Source organism: Onychomys torridus, chromosome 1 (assembly GCF_903995425.1).
Source record: "Onychomys torridus chromosome 1, mOncTor1.1, whole genome shotgun sequence".
Taxonomy (NCBI): Eukaryota; Metazoa; Chordata; class Mammalia; order Rodentia; family Cricetidae; genus Onychomys; species Onychomys torridus.
Window position 1 is genome coordinate 112,072,774 of NC_050443.1, and position 19,318 is coordinate 112,092,091.

At 46.2% G+C, this 19,318-nt stretch overlaps 1 protein-coding gene across 6 annotated transcripts in view; it reads right to left on the reverse strand.

Annotated features, from left to right (window-relative positions):
- The window catches only part of C1H10orf90 (chromosome 1 C10orf90 homolog), a 256,198-nt gene that overhangs the window by 24,057 nt on the left and 212,823 nt on the right, over positions 1–19,318 (reverse strand). For all 6 annotated transcript variants that reach the window (XM_036196838.1, XM_036196872.1, XM_036196846.1 and 3 more), the window contains 3 exons: positions 11,333–11,620; positions 8,182–8,366; positions 6,155–6,332 (listed from right to left, as the gene is read on the reverse strand). In XM_036196838.1, coding sequence (XP_036052731.1) covers positions 6,155–6,332; positions 8,182–8,366; positions 11,333–11,620 — 651 coding nt within the window. The remainder of the gene's footprint in view (positions 1–6,154; positions 6,333–8,181; positions 8,367–11,332; positions 11,621–19,318) is intronic.

Below are 19,318 nucleotides of genomic sequence, written 5' to 3' on the forward strand. Positions count from 1 at the left end.
ATGAAAGAAAACAGGCTGGAGAAAGACAAACATGGCAGGATTTCACAAGGGCACTCACAAAGCACAGTCTAGCCTGGAGGTTGCAGGAGCTGGGAGGAGAGGCCGGTCCAGGGGACAGAGTTTGGGTTATTCAAAAGAAAGAAATGTTCTCAAGACCTGCTTTATGTTGAGGTGAGCAGAGATTATCAGGAACCATTCGACCTAGAGATCTTAAAGGTCCTCAGCACAAAAAAATAAGTAGGCTGGTGCTGGCTGGGTCTGTTATAACCATCTAATTATTTTGCTGTCCACTCCTTTATGAAGGGGCAGTGCATAGCACAAGTTTATATGATTTTTGTCAACAAAACTGGAGTAAAGATAAAAGAAAATGCGCTCTTCAATGACAAGTTTAGACCCAAGAACACAAGCCACACACTCCGCTGCTGAGCCACTGTGGCCTTTGCTAGTCAAATAGTAACTTCATCCAAGTGTTTGCTGCAGTTCTCGGGGTCTCTAGCTTGTTTTCAGAAACATAGCAAATGGAGGCTTATGGAACATTGACAAACTTCATCAATGAATTCCTTAGAGTTTCCACACAGTCTATTACTTAACTGTCTTGTGGAGACAAAGGGAGTCATTTGGAAAACAAAACCCAGGCCATTGGGCAAATTGCTTATAAAGCTATTTTCCCACCATCTGCAGACCGGAGCTCCTACTTTTTTCTGATTGGAAATGACCTCCTCCTGTAAATCTAATTCTAATCAATAGCTGAAAGTTGGCCTTTTCTTTCTACCCTTCTTAAAAAGACACAAACTTCTTAAAAATACAAAGCAACGCAGTAGGGCTCCCCATCGCAGTGTCTGGTCTGCCTATGGAAGGCTCTGAGTCAGGAGTATTCAAGTAGCTCATGCTTCCTGTTTTTCCTGTGAGCTGATAAAGGAAAATTTACTTTTCTCTGATAAGCACATTTTAAAATTCCTCTGAGGTTAATATTGGGAGAGCTGACCACAAATATTTCTTTCAATATTTTATGGGAAAGCATTCATGGGATCAGATGGGGGCAGAAGTGATGATGCCGTGGCCCCACTAGGCTGGCTGCAGGAGCTCTGGCGATCACATCTGCTGCTGTGGCTTATCTACTGAGTCACATCTCCCCCTGGATGCTCTGAGAATGCAAAGCAGCCAAGAACTGTCAACAGTCTTCTGGGAAAGGAAATTTGCAAGTACCTTCTAGAGAATTCCGTCCCTCTGCTGGCCCGTGATTTGAAAGGCTTGGCTCACCTTGGGGAGTGTGGATAATGAACTTCAGATTAAATCTGTCTGATTCATGAGATGCAGCAGGGAGTCTGGTGTGCCATGTGGCCACCCATGCTTCTTTCTGGTTGGGGGACATTCCCCCAGCACACTAACAGAGGATAGTCCAAAGTGAAGAAGACATGGAGGTAGGAGATTTATAAGTGTTAAGAACCAAACAGCAATGGGGGAGTAGAGGAAAGAGGGGCCTGTGAAAGCTGATGCTCCTGGTAGTTTTTCTGCATGCCTAAAGGTCAGATAAATAACCAAAATTGGAAGAGCCACAGAAGAAGGCCATGACAGGAAGATGATGAGCAATGGGCTGAGGAAGTAGTCAGGCCATGCAGGCTGGCTGTGTGAGGCCCTGTCAGGCTGAGTCTGTAGCACTGAGGTAGCCTTAGTAGCTCATCTTTTAAAAAGAGCTCAGTTGAGAAGCAAAAGCCTCCATACACCAGCTTATGTGTCAAGGGGGAGATTTTAGGGGTAAGAGTTTAAAGAGGCTGGACATGAGCTCAGGCAGGGTGCCATGCTGCAGAGAGAAGGGGCAGGCATGCTTCCATCCAGCATTGTGTCATCATTCAGGAGTTAAGGGAAGATGGAAAATGAGATCAACTAGGGAGGGGGTGGCAGAGATAGGATGGGGGGGGGGTCTAGACATGATGGGGATGTGACCTGGGGAGGGTCTAAGACTCCAGTGGAAGACGGTCATGGCCAAGTGTGGGGAGCTTCAGTGAGAACAGGGTGAAGTCCTGAATGTGTCGATAGAGAATGGCAAGGGTCACCACCCACCTCCTCCAGGTACAAACCCTGCCAAATGCAGGTGCCCACATGGCTGTACTTGATTGTATATGCTTCCTATATACAATCAGGCTACTCTGCTTTGGGCTCCTTTGAAAGGAAGAGACAACAGCTAATTCTGAAACACTCGACTATCAGGTTACAGTTGGCATTTGCACAAGGCTCTGTCTACCTATGATCCTGCACATGGCTCAATCCATGTACGATCCTGCACAGAGTTGATGGAGAAGTGTCACCTACAGTTCCAAGTGACTAGTGAATCGACAGTGCTGACCTGGGAGAAGACAGAAGCCCAGAGGCTAGAGTATTATCATCTCAGCTTTTCCTCCACCCAAGAACCTTTTCTACCTATCTTATATCCCAGGACCTTCCCTAGCCTCTGCCCTTACTGCTTCTGGCCCTTAGCTACTCTACACAGCAAGCTGCCCCATCTTCTGACCCCTGCACAAGACAAACTTAGTAGCTATACCTTTTAGCTCCTTGCAGTCACTTTTCCTTGAGCTGATTCTTGGCCCTCCCATCTCCCTTAACCCCATCTCCATAGTTACACGGAGAACCTCCAGCCACTTCTCACTTCTGCGCTTTTCTCCCCACCCACCCTGCACCAGAACCCACCTGCTTAATTTCCATTCACCTCCATGCAATGGGAAGCTCCCCATCAGGAGCTGGGGACTGCAGCCAGGAATTTATAAAGCTACTTCATGAGCCCTCCATCACCCCCAAATGCTTATAAAACTTTCCCTGCCCTTCAAACAGAGACCCTTAGCCCTAATTAGCACTTACACCCACATATGTATGCATATGTGCGCATACGCACATGCCGCAATCTGTTCCTAAGCCTCTGAGGCTGCTTAAAACTTAGCAGGCAACATGAAACAGCTGGCCCCTGGTCCCTTTCATCATTGCTCCTGCAAATCCAAGGCCTCTCTCAGCCTCGTCAGGTGCCAGAGCTCCCACCTGAAGCACTCAGGTCTGTCCCTGAGCCAAGACTGCTTCTGATCAGGGGCAGCTACCCCAGCATGGAAAAGCAAACCTGAGCCTCCCTTCTATCAGACGTCTCAACGCTGCAGCCGGCACTCATTCGCACACATGATTTATGAACTAATTTAGCATGTAAGGAAACATCTGCATTTTGCTTTTATCATCTTGCCAGCAGACAGGCTGAAGACAAGATGCGTACTGTAGACTTGTTTAATGGGGCCTTAAATGTTCCCTCTCACTAGCCCGAGCTTATACAAGGCTCTGGTTTCAGAACTTGTCTGATCCAACTGACCTAACACAAACAAACACAGAAATAAAGCTCTCCTCAACACGTCCATACCACAGGGACAGTTGGAATGGCCATAAAATCCGTGCTGGTCAAGTCCCCCCAAGAGTGTTCTGGTGGCCAGGACTGTCTTGGAATTTGGGGAATAAAAAAGGTGACTTGGTTATTTAATACTATGCATCCAGACTGGGCCCCTTTTATTATATACAGTTTTAAAATGTTCATTTGGAGGCACATGAACTTATAAGGGTATTTGTTTTGGGCAAAACATCAAAGTTGACTGATGTTGCAAGAGGAATTGTACACTCCCCCAACACACACACACACACACACACACACACACACACACATGCGCGCACGCATATACACGCACACATACACAAAAAGATACATTCAAGTCTAAATTCCTAAAACTGTGACTGTGACTTTCTTTTGACCTTGCCGTTGGAAATCTGGTCCTTGTAGACATAATCAAGTTACTATGTGGTCACACTGGATGGGTGGATGTAGCTCAGTATGAGAGGAGGAAATTGGATTCAAAAGTACACAGACATAGGCAGAAGGTTATACAAAGACAAAGCAGAGACTGCAGGAGGCCATTCATGAAACAAGGAGCACCAGCGATGGCCAGAAGCCACCAGAGCTGGGAGAGAGGATATGGCATGCTTTGCTCTGAGCTTCTAGACCGGACTGACCCTGTAGGTGCCTTGATTTTGACCCCTGGTCTCCAGATCTTTGAGAGAATGTACGTTCATTATTATTATATTTCCCCCCGAGAGAGGATTTCTCTGTGTAGTTTTGGTGCCTGTCCTAGAACTCACTCTGTAGACCAGGCTGGCCTGGAATTCACAGAGATCCAGCTGCCTCTGCCTCCTGAGTGCTGGGATTAAAGGCGTGCGCTGCCGCCGCCACCGCCACCACCACCACCACCTGGTTCAACGTTCATGATTTTAAGCCAGCGTGTATGTGGCAATATCTTACAGCACAGCAAGAAAGCAATACAGATATGTAATCGCTATGGTTTGGATCTGTAGTATCTTTCTATGTGTGAAAGGCTCAGCCCCCAGCTTGGAGCTATAGGAAGGGAGTAGAGACTTTAAGAGATGGGGTAAAGTAGGCATTTTCAGGTCATTGGAAGTATGCCCTTGAAGGAAACTGTGGGATCCTGGTCTCTTCTCTCCTTTGCTTCCCATTGCTGTGAGATGAGCACACCTTTGCTCCACTTTGCCCATCTCGCCATGATGTGCTGCTTTGCCATAAGCTAAAAGGCAATGGTGCTAACCAATCTTACTGAAACATCAAAAACTGAGCCAAAATCAACCCTTTTCTCCTTGCAAGTTGATTTGTCTCAGGTATTTGTTGTAGTGGTGTAAATAAAGTGAACAAATACATCACCATATTGAATAAGCTCCCCACAGCCACGCGTCTCTGCTGCTTCCTGTACAAGCTGAAGGCTAGAAATGGAGATCCTCCAATGTCATCCTGTGTGTGTATGCTTATTGTGCTTATCTGTTGACATGTGTGTTGGTAGCCTAACATTTAGACCAAGTAAAATCTTTAGTATCTTGTGTGAGTGAAGATGCCAAGGGGATACTCCCACTGTGGCTGCCACTCGGTCTTCACAGTACCTTGAGACATCTGTGCCTGAAACAGGGGCTCTTTGTTGAGCTAGAGACTGAACAGTGCCCCCAGAGAACACTCCTGGACCAAGCCTGTGTCTGCACCTAGCTTGATACACTAGCTAGACACACAGCATGCAACAGGCCAGCCTTTGCACACCCCTCTAGCTGTCTTCCTTTCTCGACATCCTGGAATGTGTCATGGGATGGGGTAAGTTGCCAGATCCCTCGCATAACAACAAAGCATTCAAGTGTGGCCTTGCTTTGGTCCCCAAATGGCTCTCCTAAATGTCCCACAGAACAGTCTAATAGGAACCTATTACAGAGGTTCTCTTCTCTGTCTCTTGCATCCCCTTCCTCCTGAGATCTTGGGAAGCTCGCTAAGCTGCAGTTTACTGAATACGGTTATTTCTCCCAGAGGACTTTTATTAGAATCATACTTACGATTTTATCTCCTGAGGACCAAAACATTTTTCCTAAGGAGACCTCCTCATTCCTGTATTCACAGCAATAAACTAGAGGCTTCTCCAAGCCTGCAGATTTTAAGATTTGGGTTGGCAAGCCCTACATAAGTGCTCTGATATTCTGGTCCTTGCCTTCATCTCTTGTTATTCTTGCTAGTTCAAGGGCCTGTTTATGAGGTCCATGAAGAAGACTGAGGTCAGTCTTGCTCACAGTGATGTTCCTGGCCCCCCATACAGTGCTGGGTCCAGAAAAGGTTTCAGCTAACTCTTCCTACGAGAGTGCCCTGCTTCTCAGGGTTGACTTGACCCTGGCCTCACAGTGCTGGGCAAGCTGGCCATCCTTCCTCTGAGCTCATAGCAGGAAGAGGTCTCAAGATGACAAATGTTGATGCAGACAAGCTGGAGTCAACTTCTCACCCTGAGGTCTGTTTTGCAATCTATAAAGGGCAAAGGAGATCACTTGCAAGCATCTGTTAGAAGCCAAGAATTTGAACTTCTTGTCCTGGCTCCTACAGTGATGTGGCTCCTTTCCCAGCCAGAATGGTGAATCTGTGTCCCAAGCTATTTCTGCTGAGTTGCATGCCCATATGTAACCTCTCAAAATGAGCTGGCTCCCAGAGAAGGCTTCAGGATGCTGAGGTTTGTGCATGCCAGTAGCATCATTTGAGATCATCATTTGGGCTGCAGATACCTGTCCCCACTCTATCAGCCCTCCTGAGCTACCCATAGCTTACCACTAAGAGGATGGGGAACGGTGAACTGCTTCTTGTGGGCACGAATAGGAAGGGGGCTCTGCTTCTGCCCCGGGTTTTCCTTTTGCTGGGCTTTCCTTTGCTGTACCATGTGCTTAAGCTTTTGTAGCCGTTCTTGTGAGCGTGAGATGAACTGAGGTCTATGGACTTCCAGTGCTTCCTAATTGGGACAAAGGACAGATTTCATTTTTTAAGAGAAGGGAGACCAGGGAACAACACATCCACCTGATTTACTCAATGGGAGCTAATCAAGAATACAACACTCAGCAGGCAAAAGCCACGGGGTAAATCCGTGTCATCATCTCCTACCCTGTGACCCTGTGTAAAGATGGTATGGGTACATCGATGACAAGCTGCTGGAGGTCAGTTCCAGGCAGCAACACAGAACCCACTGCAGTAGGACCAAGCAATAGCTAGCATTGAAGCCATTGAGTACAAATGGCCAACATCTGTCCATTTGTGGATTCACGCTGCCAAGTCACTCACTGGCAAGGAACTCAAATCTGAGGGCTCTGAAATTCGACATTCTAAGAGACATGGGTGGGGCTAGAAAGCAGGTGCTAGAAATCTGCACACTCATTTCTGCTGGGGGTGGAGTCTTAAGAAGCACAGGCGTCATCCTCCTAGCATGGAAAATGGAACTTTTCAGAAGTCTTATCTGTGGCTTAAGGGAACTGCTTCTCCTGGGTAGAAAGAGGTAGAAGTCTTTGTTATACTGAGTGGTTCTGTGAGCTTCACCGGACAGATCAGAATCTCCTATATCTCCACAGTGGTCTTATCTCTCTGATCTCCTTGCACAAAGCAGCATGTGTAGCGCTGCCATGGCAGACACTGGGGAAGTTACTTGTACCCATCCTCTTTGTGAATCCCCACATAGATTCTGGAAGTCAGTTGTCTTTATTCCTATTGGACAGATGTAAGCAATGAGGCCCAAGATAGCTTAGTAGATAATGTGTTGATGCTCAGTAGGATAAGTTCCACACTTATTCCCTGCTACCATTTTGTTGTCCCAGCTTCCTAGTCCTTGAATGCCTCCGCCCAAAGTGTTCTATTAGAAAGTGTGCCAGCAGCAGCTACTCCCAGTAGGTCCTACTGGGTCTTCAAGGTTAACCAGAGTACCATGGTACTTCACAGATGGCCTTGTGCAAGAATGAGTCCCACATGGCTAACTTTATGCTAAGCTGTAGAGAAGACACATGCCACATCCCAAGAACTTCATCTCTCTCACAGGCACTGTCCTGGGTCTGCCTAAAGCGTGTGCTCAGCACAGATTTGTTGGGTATGCTGCCAGGGTGGAAGTGCTCCTTGGTCCTATTTCCATCCCTGCCTACTGGGGGCTCAGAAAGGAACACATCGGTGAGTTCTACGTGTGTTGTGTATGATGTGCCTCTGGCAGCCGCGCTGATAAAAGAGTCTCTTTGGCAATGCAAGCCATCAGCTACCAAGTAACTGACTCACCAGTCACTAAATGTGCAGAAGCTTCAGAGAAGGGTCAAGGCTGAGACAAAGCCCCTGAGAATACTCTGCTGGCCCAAGTGTGGCTGCTGCTTTACTGTTCACTCATCTGAGGACATCTTAGAGGTTCAGGATTTGGGGCACACCCTGGATGCTTTTTGCAGGCTCATCAAGGCCCAGGGCTGCAGCGGTGAGCCAATGGAGCTTTCTTTATATTCAGGGAGAGGTGTACCCCATAGCAAGTGCCTTCCCCAAAAGTGCATCTGACTCTGCAGAATGCTAGCATCAGCAATTTTCTCCAAGTGACCTCTGGGCACCTTTTCATTGCTATAGTCATGGTTGATAGTACCAATAGTCCTCATTCTTACCTGGGGAAGTCATGTGTCATCATCTCCAGGAAGCAAACAGTAGCAGAGATGTTAGAAAAGGTTAGGGAAGGGTCTGAGACAGGGACACCAGCAGTCATAGGCAGCACTGAGGTCAGGTGAAAGCCACACTCCCCAGGAAAATCCTCCCCTGGGATAGGGTCAAGCAGGATGAGGAGGAGGCTTTACCTGCAAGGTCATGGAGCTTGCCAGCGGATGCCGAGGCTCAGAACTATCTTCCAATGGGTCAGAGCTCTGTGGTCCCTCTGCCGCTGTTGGAGAAGGTGTTGCTGGTGAGGGCTCGGGGGTGGCAACGTGGTCCTCATGCTTCTTGTATTCCTTTAGTTTTACAACCAAGTCGCAGCATGTGTAATCTAGGAAAGCAGATTTACAATCCATTTAGAGGGTGCCCAGTGGCTCTCCTACCCAGCTCCCAGACACAAGAGGAAGACATCCAAGACAATTTAGAAAATAGAAATGCCAGTCTAGTTATTAATGGACCTTGTTAAGCTCATGAGATGCAGCCTCATCACAGACCTTCACGGCTGCCCTAGTCACTGTGGCAGTCAGCCCGAGTCCATGACTGTCTAGTTAGGCCACGGAGGTGTTCCTTAGATTGTTCAGAATGCCTGGCTTGAAATGAAAGGAGACTTTTCTAGTCTGGATTTCATATTAAGTATGTCCTGTGTAATTATTACAGTTCGCTTGTTTCAAGACAGCATATTAATCTGTCTTGTGTTTGCCACACTAATGATATAATGACCAGGGATGGTGTTCAATTATGTATCCCTCCCCTTAATTTTCCAGAGTCCACCACTGACTTCACCTAAGTAATCAGAGGGTTTCTCAAAGCTGGTGGGACCCTTTCCTGGGGCCATTTTCGTTTCCTTTTGTGGAAAGGGTCAGAATATGAGTTGACCCTTAGCACCCCAGGTGAGGCCATCTCTGGGGTTAGTAGAATAGAATTAGCAACTGTTCCAGGCTACCTCCTGACTACGCCTTGGTCTTGAATGCAAGGATAGGACCATCCATCATCACCCTTAGCCCACCCTTCCCCTCTGACCTGTACTCTCTGCTGCATCTTCTCAGCCCCAGCCTCACCTAACTCCCCCTTTGTCCTAGGCCAAGCATCTTCTTGCCCCAAATGGCCTCTGATCTCCAATAAATGCTTTTGGTTCTGTTTCCTGGTAAATCCCCACCTCCAGCTGAGTCCTGACTATCAGGGGCCCTCCTTCCTTTCCTAAGACAGGATGGATCCCTGCTACCTAAATTCTGCAGCATAGTCATAAGACTGGTTTTAGGATCATGTCTTTTTTCTTTCTTTTTTTTATTAAGAAAATTTTTCATTCATTTTACACATCAATCAAAGATCCCCCTCTTTACTCCTCCCACCCCCTAGCCTCCCCCTCCCAGACCACCCCCCACTGCCCCCCACAAGAAGGCAAGGCCTCTTATGGGGAGGCACATCCAGTAAAGGCAAGTCCAAGCCCTTCTTCCTGCCTCAAGGCTGCACAAGGTGTCCCATCATAGGTAGTGGGCTCCAAAAATCCTGCTCATACACCAGGGATGAATTCTGATCCTACCGCAGGAGCTCCCCAAAGCAGATCAAACTACACAACTGTCTTGCCATGCACAGGACCTAGTCCAGTCCCAGGCAGGCTCCACAGCCATTGAAAGGATCACATCTTAACCTCACTGTACCATCCAATACTTATTTCCCATGTATCCACAGTGCCCCGCCGTCATTTCATTGTTTATAGCTATAATCTCTCTGGTTGGATCCTTTTTCTACTCAGCTTTCCAACCTGCTTCGGCCCCCAGATGACTCAGCCTATCTTGGCTCTTACTCTAGCCCATGTCATGTGATTCTCTGCCAATCCCACACTACTTAGCCTTCAAGCATGTTCTCTTCTTCCTTCTAGAGGATTCCCTCACTGTCCCATGTTCGTAGGCCTTATCAGTAGCTCAGATTAGCTCAGGTCTAGCCACTAGCCAGCACCCTCTCTTCCCAAATTAACCCCCTTCTCTACTACACTGTTCCCATGTCTCCCTGTGATGGAGAAACCAGGGTCTTCACATCCTTTTCCTTCTTCATCCGTATGTAAAAACAATAACTCTGGGGCTAGTCCTGGAATGTTGCCTCCTCACTGCTCATGGCATCTGTTCCCAAATCCACAATGTCTCCATCCCTGTGGCTCCTCCCACCTTAGAGACTCCCTCTCTATTCCCTGACTGGATCTCAGCCCCAGCCTAGCCCCTCTCCCATCTGTCCACATACTGTTTATGGGATAGTCACCTGGAGCATACATCCCACTGAGATTCTTTCAAAGTCTTGGCCCTGCCTGTAGCCTAGACTCTTGCAGTGTGTGTAGAGGCTCTTCCAATATCCACCCTGGGGACCTTGAAGAATCAGAAGCTCCTGGTTCTGGTGTTGGTCTCCTGGACCCCTCCCTATTATCCAAACCAGCCCAGGCCTCCCTGGAGCTCCTTGCTTTGTGTGCCTTTCCCTTCATCCTCAGTGTGTCTTCTTCTCTGGTCTCATTTTAAACCTCTAATGACACTGACCTCTCAAGTTCCAGCTTGGAATCATTTTGGACAGAGACACCTCTGCCAGATCATCTCTGAGTGTGGGCCATCTTCAGGCTCCACATTACTCAGCACACACATAACAGTTACACTGTGCCTTCTGCACTGCAGAGAGTATTGACTTCAGCCCGTATGACTAGGCACCAGCGCCCATTCTATGTCACATTCTTCTGTCTTTTCATACAGAATTGTTCACTTCAGTATTTAAGAGTGGTCAGTAGCCTGACCTACAGGGATATGATGCCTACGTCCAACTTGGTTATTTCCTCTGTGGGAAATGGAGATGGGGCCTTTGACTGTGTACACCATCGGGCCCAAGTTGCTCATGTTAAGTGTTAGCTATGTATCAAGGCTGTACCCCTTAGCTATAATCCCTGTCATCCAGTTACTGGGGCCTGGGCAGCCATGGGGAGGAACACGCTACCTTCAGAGCAGCTGCACCAGCTCCCCAGACCTTCCAAAGCTCAGCCACAGAGTCTGCTGTGTCCCTGGGCAGCCTTCTGGGCCTTAGCTGGCACTGGCATGGGGTGTGGCAGGTCTGGGGCCTCATGATCTGTGTAGAGCTGCCTTCTATCAGCTTGTGGGGTCTGACTTATCTACTATGTCTACTTGTTAGTCCTGCTCCTTCTTCCCAGCTCCCTCCCGCCAACTCCTCCATGAGACCAGCTTGCATGAACCATCCCAGAAAGACACTGAGCTATTTTATTTATGTGGATCAAGAAGGAGCCCTGAGACCACCACCCTCACTCCTTACCTTTGGGGAGCTCTTTTTCTATCTGAACTGTACCATCCTCCTGCAGAGAGGCACATGCAGCTTGTAAAGGGCAAAGAAACCCAGACAAAGGGACTCTGGGTGTCAGGAAGTATGGGTGCCGTCTCTCTTGGGGCTCAGAAAAGATGCTAGACTGACCATCATTGCTGGGTGGACTGTCCCCGTCAGGAGGGAAGTGTTTAATGAGCTTCTGTCCCACCAGGGAAGCAGGAAGGGTCACTTGTGCTTCTCTTTGCTGCTCCTTGCTGTTTCCAGAAAATACTTTTGTTTCTATTAAAAATAAAATGAGAGGTGACTCAAAATGACTGATTTAGCTGCCTCTCATTTGCCCAATGTACTGCACTATTAATCTTCTGGCTAGTGGGCTATAGCCAGGCTTCAGGGAACATTGGGTAGTTGGTACAGCTATATGCTAGCAAACTCTCAACATGTGGTCAGCATACTTGACTCTGAACTGCAGGTTAGAAGTTCTGTTTGTATACATGGTTACTGTGAATTTGGCCTCATTTCTATACACTGTCACATACATTTAGTTGCAAAGGGACTCTGCCCAGTGGTGCCTTTTGGAAGTCTTATTACCTTTCTTATCATGTTCATCTGAATAGGGAATGGAGCATCTTGAACTTGGACTTGACCCACGGTACCTGAGTTCAAATCCCAGCTCTACCACTTAAACTCACAGCCTCATCTGTAGAATCTAGGTGAGGTGATGATGGAATGAGCAAATACTAAGTAATACTCATTCATTCTCTCACTGGGTCTTACATAACAAATATGGAACTAGGATATATGTTATAGAATGTATTCCGTTATGTTTAGTATACCCAATAACATTATTTATGGACATAGCAAATATTCAAACAGATAAGAAAATAATAATGCATAGAGCATCTGATACACACTAAGCATTGGGTTATTCCTATTATCACAGAAACTGATGTCAAGCCATGTGTTACAGCAGGTGCAGAGGCAGCAAGCAGAACATCATGCCTCTGTTGAGCTCTGAGGAAGAGATGGATCTATAGATATGTGGCACATGCTGTTTCTACAGTGTGAAGTCCAGTTCCCCAGATTACCTATGTCCACCCATCAGGGACCAGGGAAAGAGCTGTATGCACCTATGTTCTGCAGAAGCTTAGAGAGAAAGGTGTTGAACAAACATGCACTCATCTTGCAATTGTATTGTTAAAGCAAAATGAGGGACATTCAGAGCAAATGCTTCTTTGCATAGGATACCTCTGGAGAGATATGAGGAAAAGGACAATGAAGGCCAGGAGTGGGAATGGAAGAGATACTTCCTCTGATGTCTAATAGGCTTTGATATAAAAAAAAAAACCTAAACTTTCTTTCACAATGTTCAATGAGACTTAGATGCATGCCTGTTTTAAATAAAGTCATGACTGTTCTTGAGTTACTATCACCCCACACTGATGTCACTAAAGGAAAAGTTCCATTGGAGGTAGGAGCAACCACTGTAAATGAAATGGGCCCTTAAATGTTTATGTGCTGGGAAAGGGAAAAATAGTGGATACCACTAGAGTAATCCAAGTTAGGAGAGTCACAATTCTGTTTTCTCAGGAGTGTCCTATACAAGAAAGAACGGACCCATGACACTGCTCTGAGGATGTCACCGGTGACCTGTCAACAATGTCCCAGTTTCTGTAGCTTGCTTTTCCCAGGTGTATCTGAAAACAGCTGATTGTAGATAAAGCTAGGCCATGCAGCCCAGTGTGAAAAGCAGCAATATTAGGGCATAGGGCCCCCTAAAATCACCTTTATGAATTTAGGGTTCAGCCCAGAGGAGTCATGTTGGCAGCGCATCTGTGTTCTCTATGCTTCTTAAAGAAAACACAGAAAATGTTTCTACTAGTCCTAGGCCAAAGTGCTGAATGTGTGGTAGCCACTAGATCTTGTTTTTGGAGTTCAGACATCCCCACATACAATAAAGCTGTATTTTGCTGAATTGTATAGAAACATGTTTATAAACCTTTACTCCAAAAATCACCATTTATGTTTAATTATAAAATACTGTAAGCAGAAAATGGCTTATAACAATCAACCTTCCGATGTGGGTTCCTTTCATTAGAGACTCAGAAAAATGTACAAAAACCAACTAATTATCAGGGATACAATCTCTGTCTGCCTGTTAACAAAGATCATCCACATTTGAATCAATGTATTTACTTATAGATTTATGGAGTATAATAGGTCATTATTTCCACCCATCTAGTATCTGCCTTTTCCCAGCAGCCCCTCTTTTTTCTTGCTGTTATCTGTCTAGATGTTCTAATGCAATCAGTGAGAGTTAAATGTTTCATTTGTGACTTGAAAGGGTTAAAACAATTCCAGGGAGTAGAATACAACTTCTTTGTTGGGTAACTTATTGACCATGTATCTCTTGTGAATTCTATGGGTACCCTGCTGATAGTGTCTCTTTTGTGAATTCTGAAACGCGGCCTTGAAAGTCATGCCAGTGAGAAGGTCCCCTAAATATTTATGCGTTGGGAAAGGGAAGAATGGGTACCACTGGAATAATGAAAGTTAGGCAATTCACACTCTGTTTTCTCAAGTGTCTACTATACAAGGAAGAATGAACCCATGACATGGTCCTGCATGGACAGGCAGGCAGTATTAATAGCCGTTTTGTTCCATACACTGGCGAGATTGGACTTCAGGCTCTTCAATCATACCTTGTTTCATTTTTTCATTGTTGTCAACTAAATACCTAACAGAAACAATGTTTATTTTGCTTTGTGGTTTGAGGGGCTACATCCCCTCATAGTGGGAAGGCATCATGTTGAGGCTGGTTTGGGGTTAGACCATAGAAGCTTGTGAATCACCTTCCTCATACTTCCTCTGACCAGGAGCAGAGAGAACTCCAGCCAAAGGCCAAGCAACCTTTAACCCTTAAGCCGAATCTCTATGACCCTGTGTATGCTAGCAAGCATTGTGTTCTAAAGCTTCCACAATCTTCCCAAACAGCCACCTCCCCCGCTCCCCTGGGACCAACTGTTCTAACACAGGAGTCTGTCTGGGACATTTTACACCCACACCATGACTCTCTCAAGTTGGTACCTGACTACTGCAGGCTCTGCTGTCGTAAGAGAAACCTGAAAAAGCAGCATCTATGCCAGATCTTGTGACTTTTGTCTTCTTCCTGAGGCTGTACATGGAGAGGCTTTGGCACTAGACATTTCTTTCAAACAGGAACACCATCAGATTCCTATCATAGTATTGCTTGATACACTGAGGCTCAATTTTCCAGCAAACTTGCCTGCCTAAGAATTGAGCTTGGTACCAGAAAGCAAACAGACACCAACAGAAGATTCTGCCCAGCAGATGCTTTATCCTTGGCTGGGAAGAACATTGGGCCATCATAGAGCATCCACTTATACCTTCATCAATCACACTGTACTTGCATGTTCTTCATACCAAAATTCTGTACACCGTACACCAAGCCACTGTCATATCACTGTGTCAATTATGCAAAAGCTTCCAGAAGAGAGTTCAGCAGAGTGGCATGGCCAGAAGTTCTGGGCAAGTTAGCAGCAAATCATGTCCTAAACATACAGGACTAACCCCAGTGAGACCAGGTAGGGCTGCTGTGTGGTCAGACACACCAGCTAGTGGTTGTGGGGTTGGCAGAGTGTGCTACTCCACAATTCTCGCTCCTGACCTACCCATGTTTAGCAGCAGAACTGAAGACAGGTAGATCAGGGAACCTTGAACTAGGGCCCTCAACAGGAGGAGAGGACAAATAAATGGGATAAATATAAATAAACAGGATAGGAAGACCCAGCAACACAGCATCCAGCTCAGCTGAGAAGGGGCATATGTGGGCTAGGCTAGGTCATTACCAGCTTACACAGGCTCTTAGTACAACAGGAGAACAAGATAGGCATTTCTCTAGCTACTTAACCTTCAGTGGCCACAATATAACCACCATGCACACTGACTTGATAGGGAAAATCACTTTTCTATTCCTTTCCCAATATTCAGGAGGTACACAGATATTGGAGCTGTAATGACTGAGGGGCAGACAGCAACAAAGTCCTTAGCAGCTGCTTACAAAGACCCACACAACACTAGGATGCTGTCAGCCAAATGTCAAAGGCAGAGCATGAAATCCAGCAAAAGTGGACACAAGAGCCCATAAGGGACAGCAGCAGGAATGGTCCACATGCAGGTCAGGTCTCACACGCAGACGGTCATTGATCCATGAACTAGATTAAAGTATGTTAGGATGCTGAGAGACTGGAGAAGAGGTTTCAGCTCTCTAGAACATTCATCCTGGTAGACATTATATTTGGGGCTCAGAGCACAGCTTCCCACCTCCTTAAAACAGGCTATATAGATTCTTAATCTACCAAAGAGACTCCCATGAATGAAGCAGGCCTGTTTAAGTCTAGCCTATGAGTTTCCTCCACATTTGCATCCAGTGGTCATGAACTCTTTCAAAAGCCAGACCATTGTTCAACCGCCTTCATCTTAGAAATACAATAGCTGAAGCTTGTGATGATGTCTCTGGACTGTTAGCACAAACATCAGTTTCTAAACTCAACTGCAGGGGACATGTCTCAGGATGTCCTGAAGGTCCTAATGCTCTGTGCTGTTACTCCAAGTGGTCCCAGACTACCCTTGACTCTCTATTACTGATACCTTTACACCTCTATGTATGCATTCACTGAAGAGGTCTGGTTCAGTAAACCCCATAACCACAGCATCTAACTGGGAACTAGGTAAGTGAACCTGGTTAGAGTGGGTACTCGGCCAGATAGACACTCACTAGAAATACAGATGCAGACCCTGCAGAGAGGACTCCAGCTTGCCCAGTGGGACTTTGTAGTCCCCTCTCTTGGCATGAGAGGAGGCTGCTATAGAGGAGCGGGGATGGGCAGGCTTCTGCACAAGGCATGCTAAGGCCTCCAAGGAGGCAGAAAAATACAGAAAGGATGGTGGCTTCCTAAGAGGCCAATTTCCCCCGCAGGTAGGTTTGCTTTATTCTTTTCCTTCACGCCTCCAATTACAATGCAAGACACAAGGGGAAAATAAAACACAAACTCAGTCTTTCCATGGGCATGGCTAGTGGAGGATTCCCTCTCCTTTTGTCTGCCCCAGGCTTCATCCTTTGGCTGCAGGTTGAAGGGTCTCCTTGTGTGGAAATGGGCCTCTCAGAGGTAGTGCTGCACACCCGCCCAGAGCAGACTTCTGTTTAAAATCAGACAATAATTGCTTCAGTGTATCTCTACTTGGTCTCTACAGAGCCTGTATGACATCCCAATGAAGAGGGAGGGAAGGAAAAGTGCAAGGAGGCAGAGAGGAAATGGAGTAAACAGCTCCCTCCTGCCTGAGAGGCAGGGGAGTCCTATGTCACCTACAAGACTCTCAAGGAGATCCATGAAGTAGAAGCAGAGTTGCTACAATTGGGGAGAAAAAAATCAACAAAAAAGAAAGAGGGAAAGCTGGGGTGGCTCAGTGGATAAAGTACTCACCATGGAAGTGTGAAGACAAGAATTAGGCTCTCCAGAACCCATGTAAATGCTGGTGGGGTACTGCAGCCGGCCTGAAATTCTAACATTGGGGAGGAAAAGATGGCAGATCCCTGCAGCAAGCTGGATAGCTAAGTAGACTGAATTGAGAAGATCTGGGCTCAGTGAGAGACCCTCCTCAGTAAGTAAACTGGAGAGCAGCTGAAGAAGGCACCCATATTAACTTCTAGGTCCTACACATGTACAAGTACACTGCACATGCAAACGTGCTTATACTTATGTATACACAACCACATGAAAGAGAGGAGGGGTGAGGCACAGGTTGAGGGGCATGCAGAGGTGAAGCACGTTAGAGTCCTTCCCTGCAGGAACTAGGCTTCCTGGAGATGCTAGCTCTTCCCTAGACAGAGAGCAGCTTTCTTCTACTCATGCAGATATCAGCAGCTTTTGTTTCTGAAGGAGTAGATAAAGGGAGAAGAGACCAATGACCAGGAAAGTCGGGCTAATAAAAAGTATTTGTACTCACTGGTGACTGCAGAAAGAGCCCACTCCCTGTGGAAGCCAGGGTGGGTGGCAGGTCAGGGAGAGATGCTGTGGAGATTTCACTGTGGTGTTTGGACACACATGTGAAAGTCCGGGAATGAGAAGTACTCTACATTGAAAGGAAGAGGGGGGAAAACCTGATATGTTCACTTATATTATTCAAAGGTTAAGTTTCACACCATGTGGAGAACAGTGTGTGCAATTCTCATTTATTATAAGACTCATACACATAATAGCAGCAAAACCAATAATGCATATTTCTCCCCAGAAAGTGACCAGAAAGGATGCTGCTTCTCCTAGCATGTCACACAATCTTAGAGGTTTATGAGATTAGTTAAAAAAAAAAAGTATAAACAAACAAAATGTGTACAGAAGGAGGCAAAAGTTGCAATTCACATTCACACATTTGTGTGCACACCCACTCTCGGCAACAAGAACATTTTATTGCATTGCAAGCACCATCGAGACACTTAGGCTTGTCAGCTATTAGATCAGATCCTGTGATCCCCTCAGCTGCTGTCACTAGAGCACCTATCTTTCCACAATCCTTATCCCGAAGCACGACTCCTCAGACCCAGAAGCAAGTAGGAAACAGACATTTTCATCATTTCTCAGAACCTGGTCACATCTGAAGAGATACTTTCATTTCTCACTAAAATCTCTTTCCATTAAACTAGCTTTTCCTAAGCTAAAAAAATAAAATAAAATAAAATAAAATAAAATCCACAAATGCTGTCAAAAATCTAAAATTTAGAAAAGTATTTAAAAGTTAAAATAGCAGGTTGAGAGTGTGGCTCAGAAGCAGAGCTGTTGTCTTGAGTAGCTGAAGCCCTGGATTCTACCTCTACAACTATTTTTAGAAGTTGTAAAAACTGACATTCTGAGCTTCTCTGACAAACTGCCTACTGTGGCTGTCTGGGGCAGGTAGGGCCTGTTTCCTGGGCCTTGGGATGTGGCCTTTCCCTTAATTTCTCTCACTGTCATGCTGGAGACACTATAGAGTTCCAGGCTTAAGGCTGGTCCACACACAGCAAGATCTGGATATCGCTACCATCAATCTCCTAGTGTTTAGAACAATAGTCACAGTGATAGCTCCGTGTTGCTTTTGAAAGTCCACATGTCACTGACGAACACAGGCCCCTGGAGCAAAGCCAAGGCTCTTGTTTGGATGCTGTTTTCTGGCAATAATTTGAACACATCCTCCATTTCCTACTTTTGTGAAAACAGGAAGCAAATGGGCAAATGAATGCATGTGGTGCAGACTTAACAGTAGTGAGGACAAAAAGAGAACTCGGCTATGAGCTGGAGGACGAGGACCTTCAATCTGACCTCAAGATCATAGGGCTTAGCCAGAAGCTGCTCAGCTTTGTGCTGAGTCATGAAGAGAATAAAAAGGACTAAAATCATGACTTGAAATGCTAAACATACATGACCAAGATGGAGCTTAAACCCATGAGATATAAAACAAAGGATTTTATAATGCTTTGATGGCTTTGATGACAGACTCTACCACCTAGGACAGTTTTCCGCTAAGAACTTGTTACTTGTGGCAGTCTGGAGAGCTGGAGCCAGGAAAGAGACAAAAAAGAGACATCTGCTTACCATGCTTTCCCTCTACTCCTCTGCCACTCCTTCCCCCAATCAGGAAGGGAAAAAATACTCGTGAAGACCCCATATCAGAAAAGAAAGCAGATTCCAAGGTTGGAGGTTTCCATGGAAATGGCTCTGGGCTTCTTAGTCTTGCTTGGGGCAAATAGAATTGCTCCCAGAACAGCCAGAGAGTTTCCTGACCAGTGTCCCCACAGCTTTCTAGTTCTATCACATGGGTCACATGTCTCAAGCACATCAACCCAACCCAGCTGGAAGCATGTTCCCGGCACGCAGCCTCTCATAAGATTGGCCTGCATTTTGAAGGCTATTTTTGACATTCAGAATT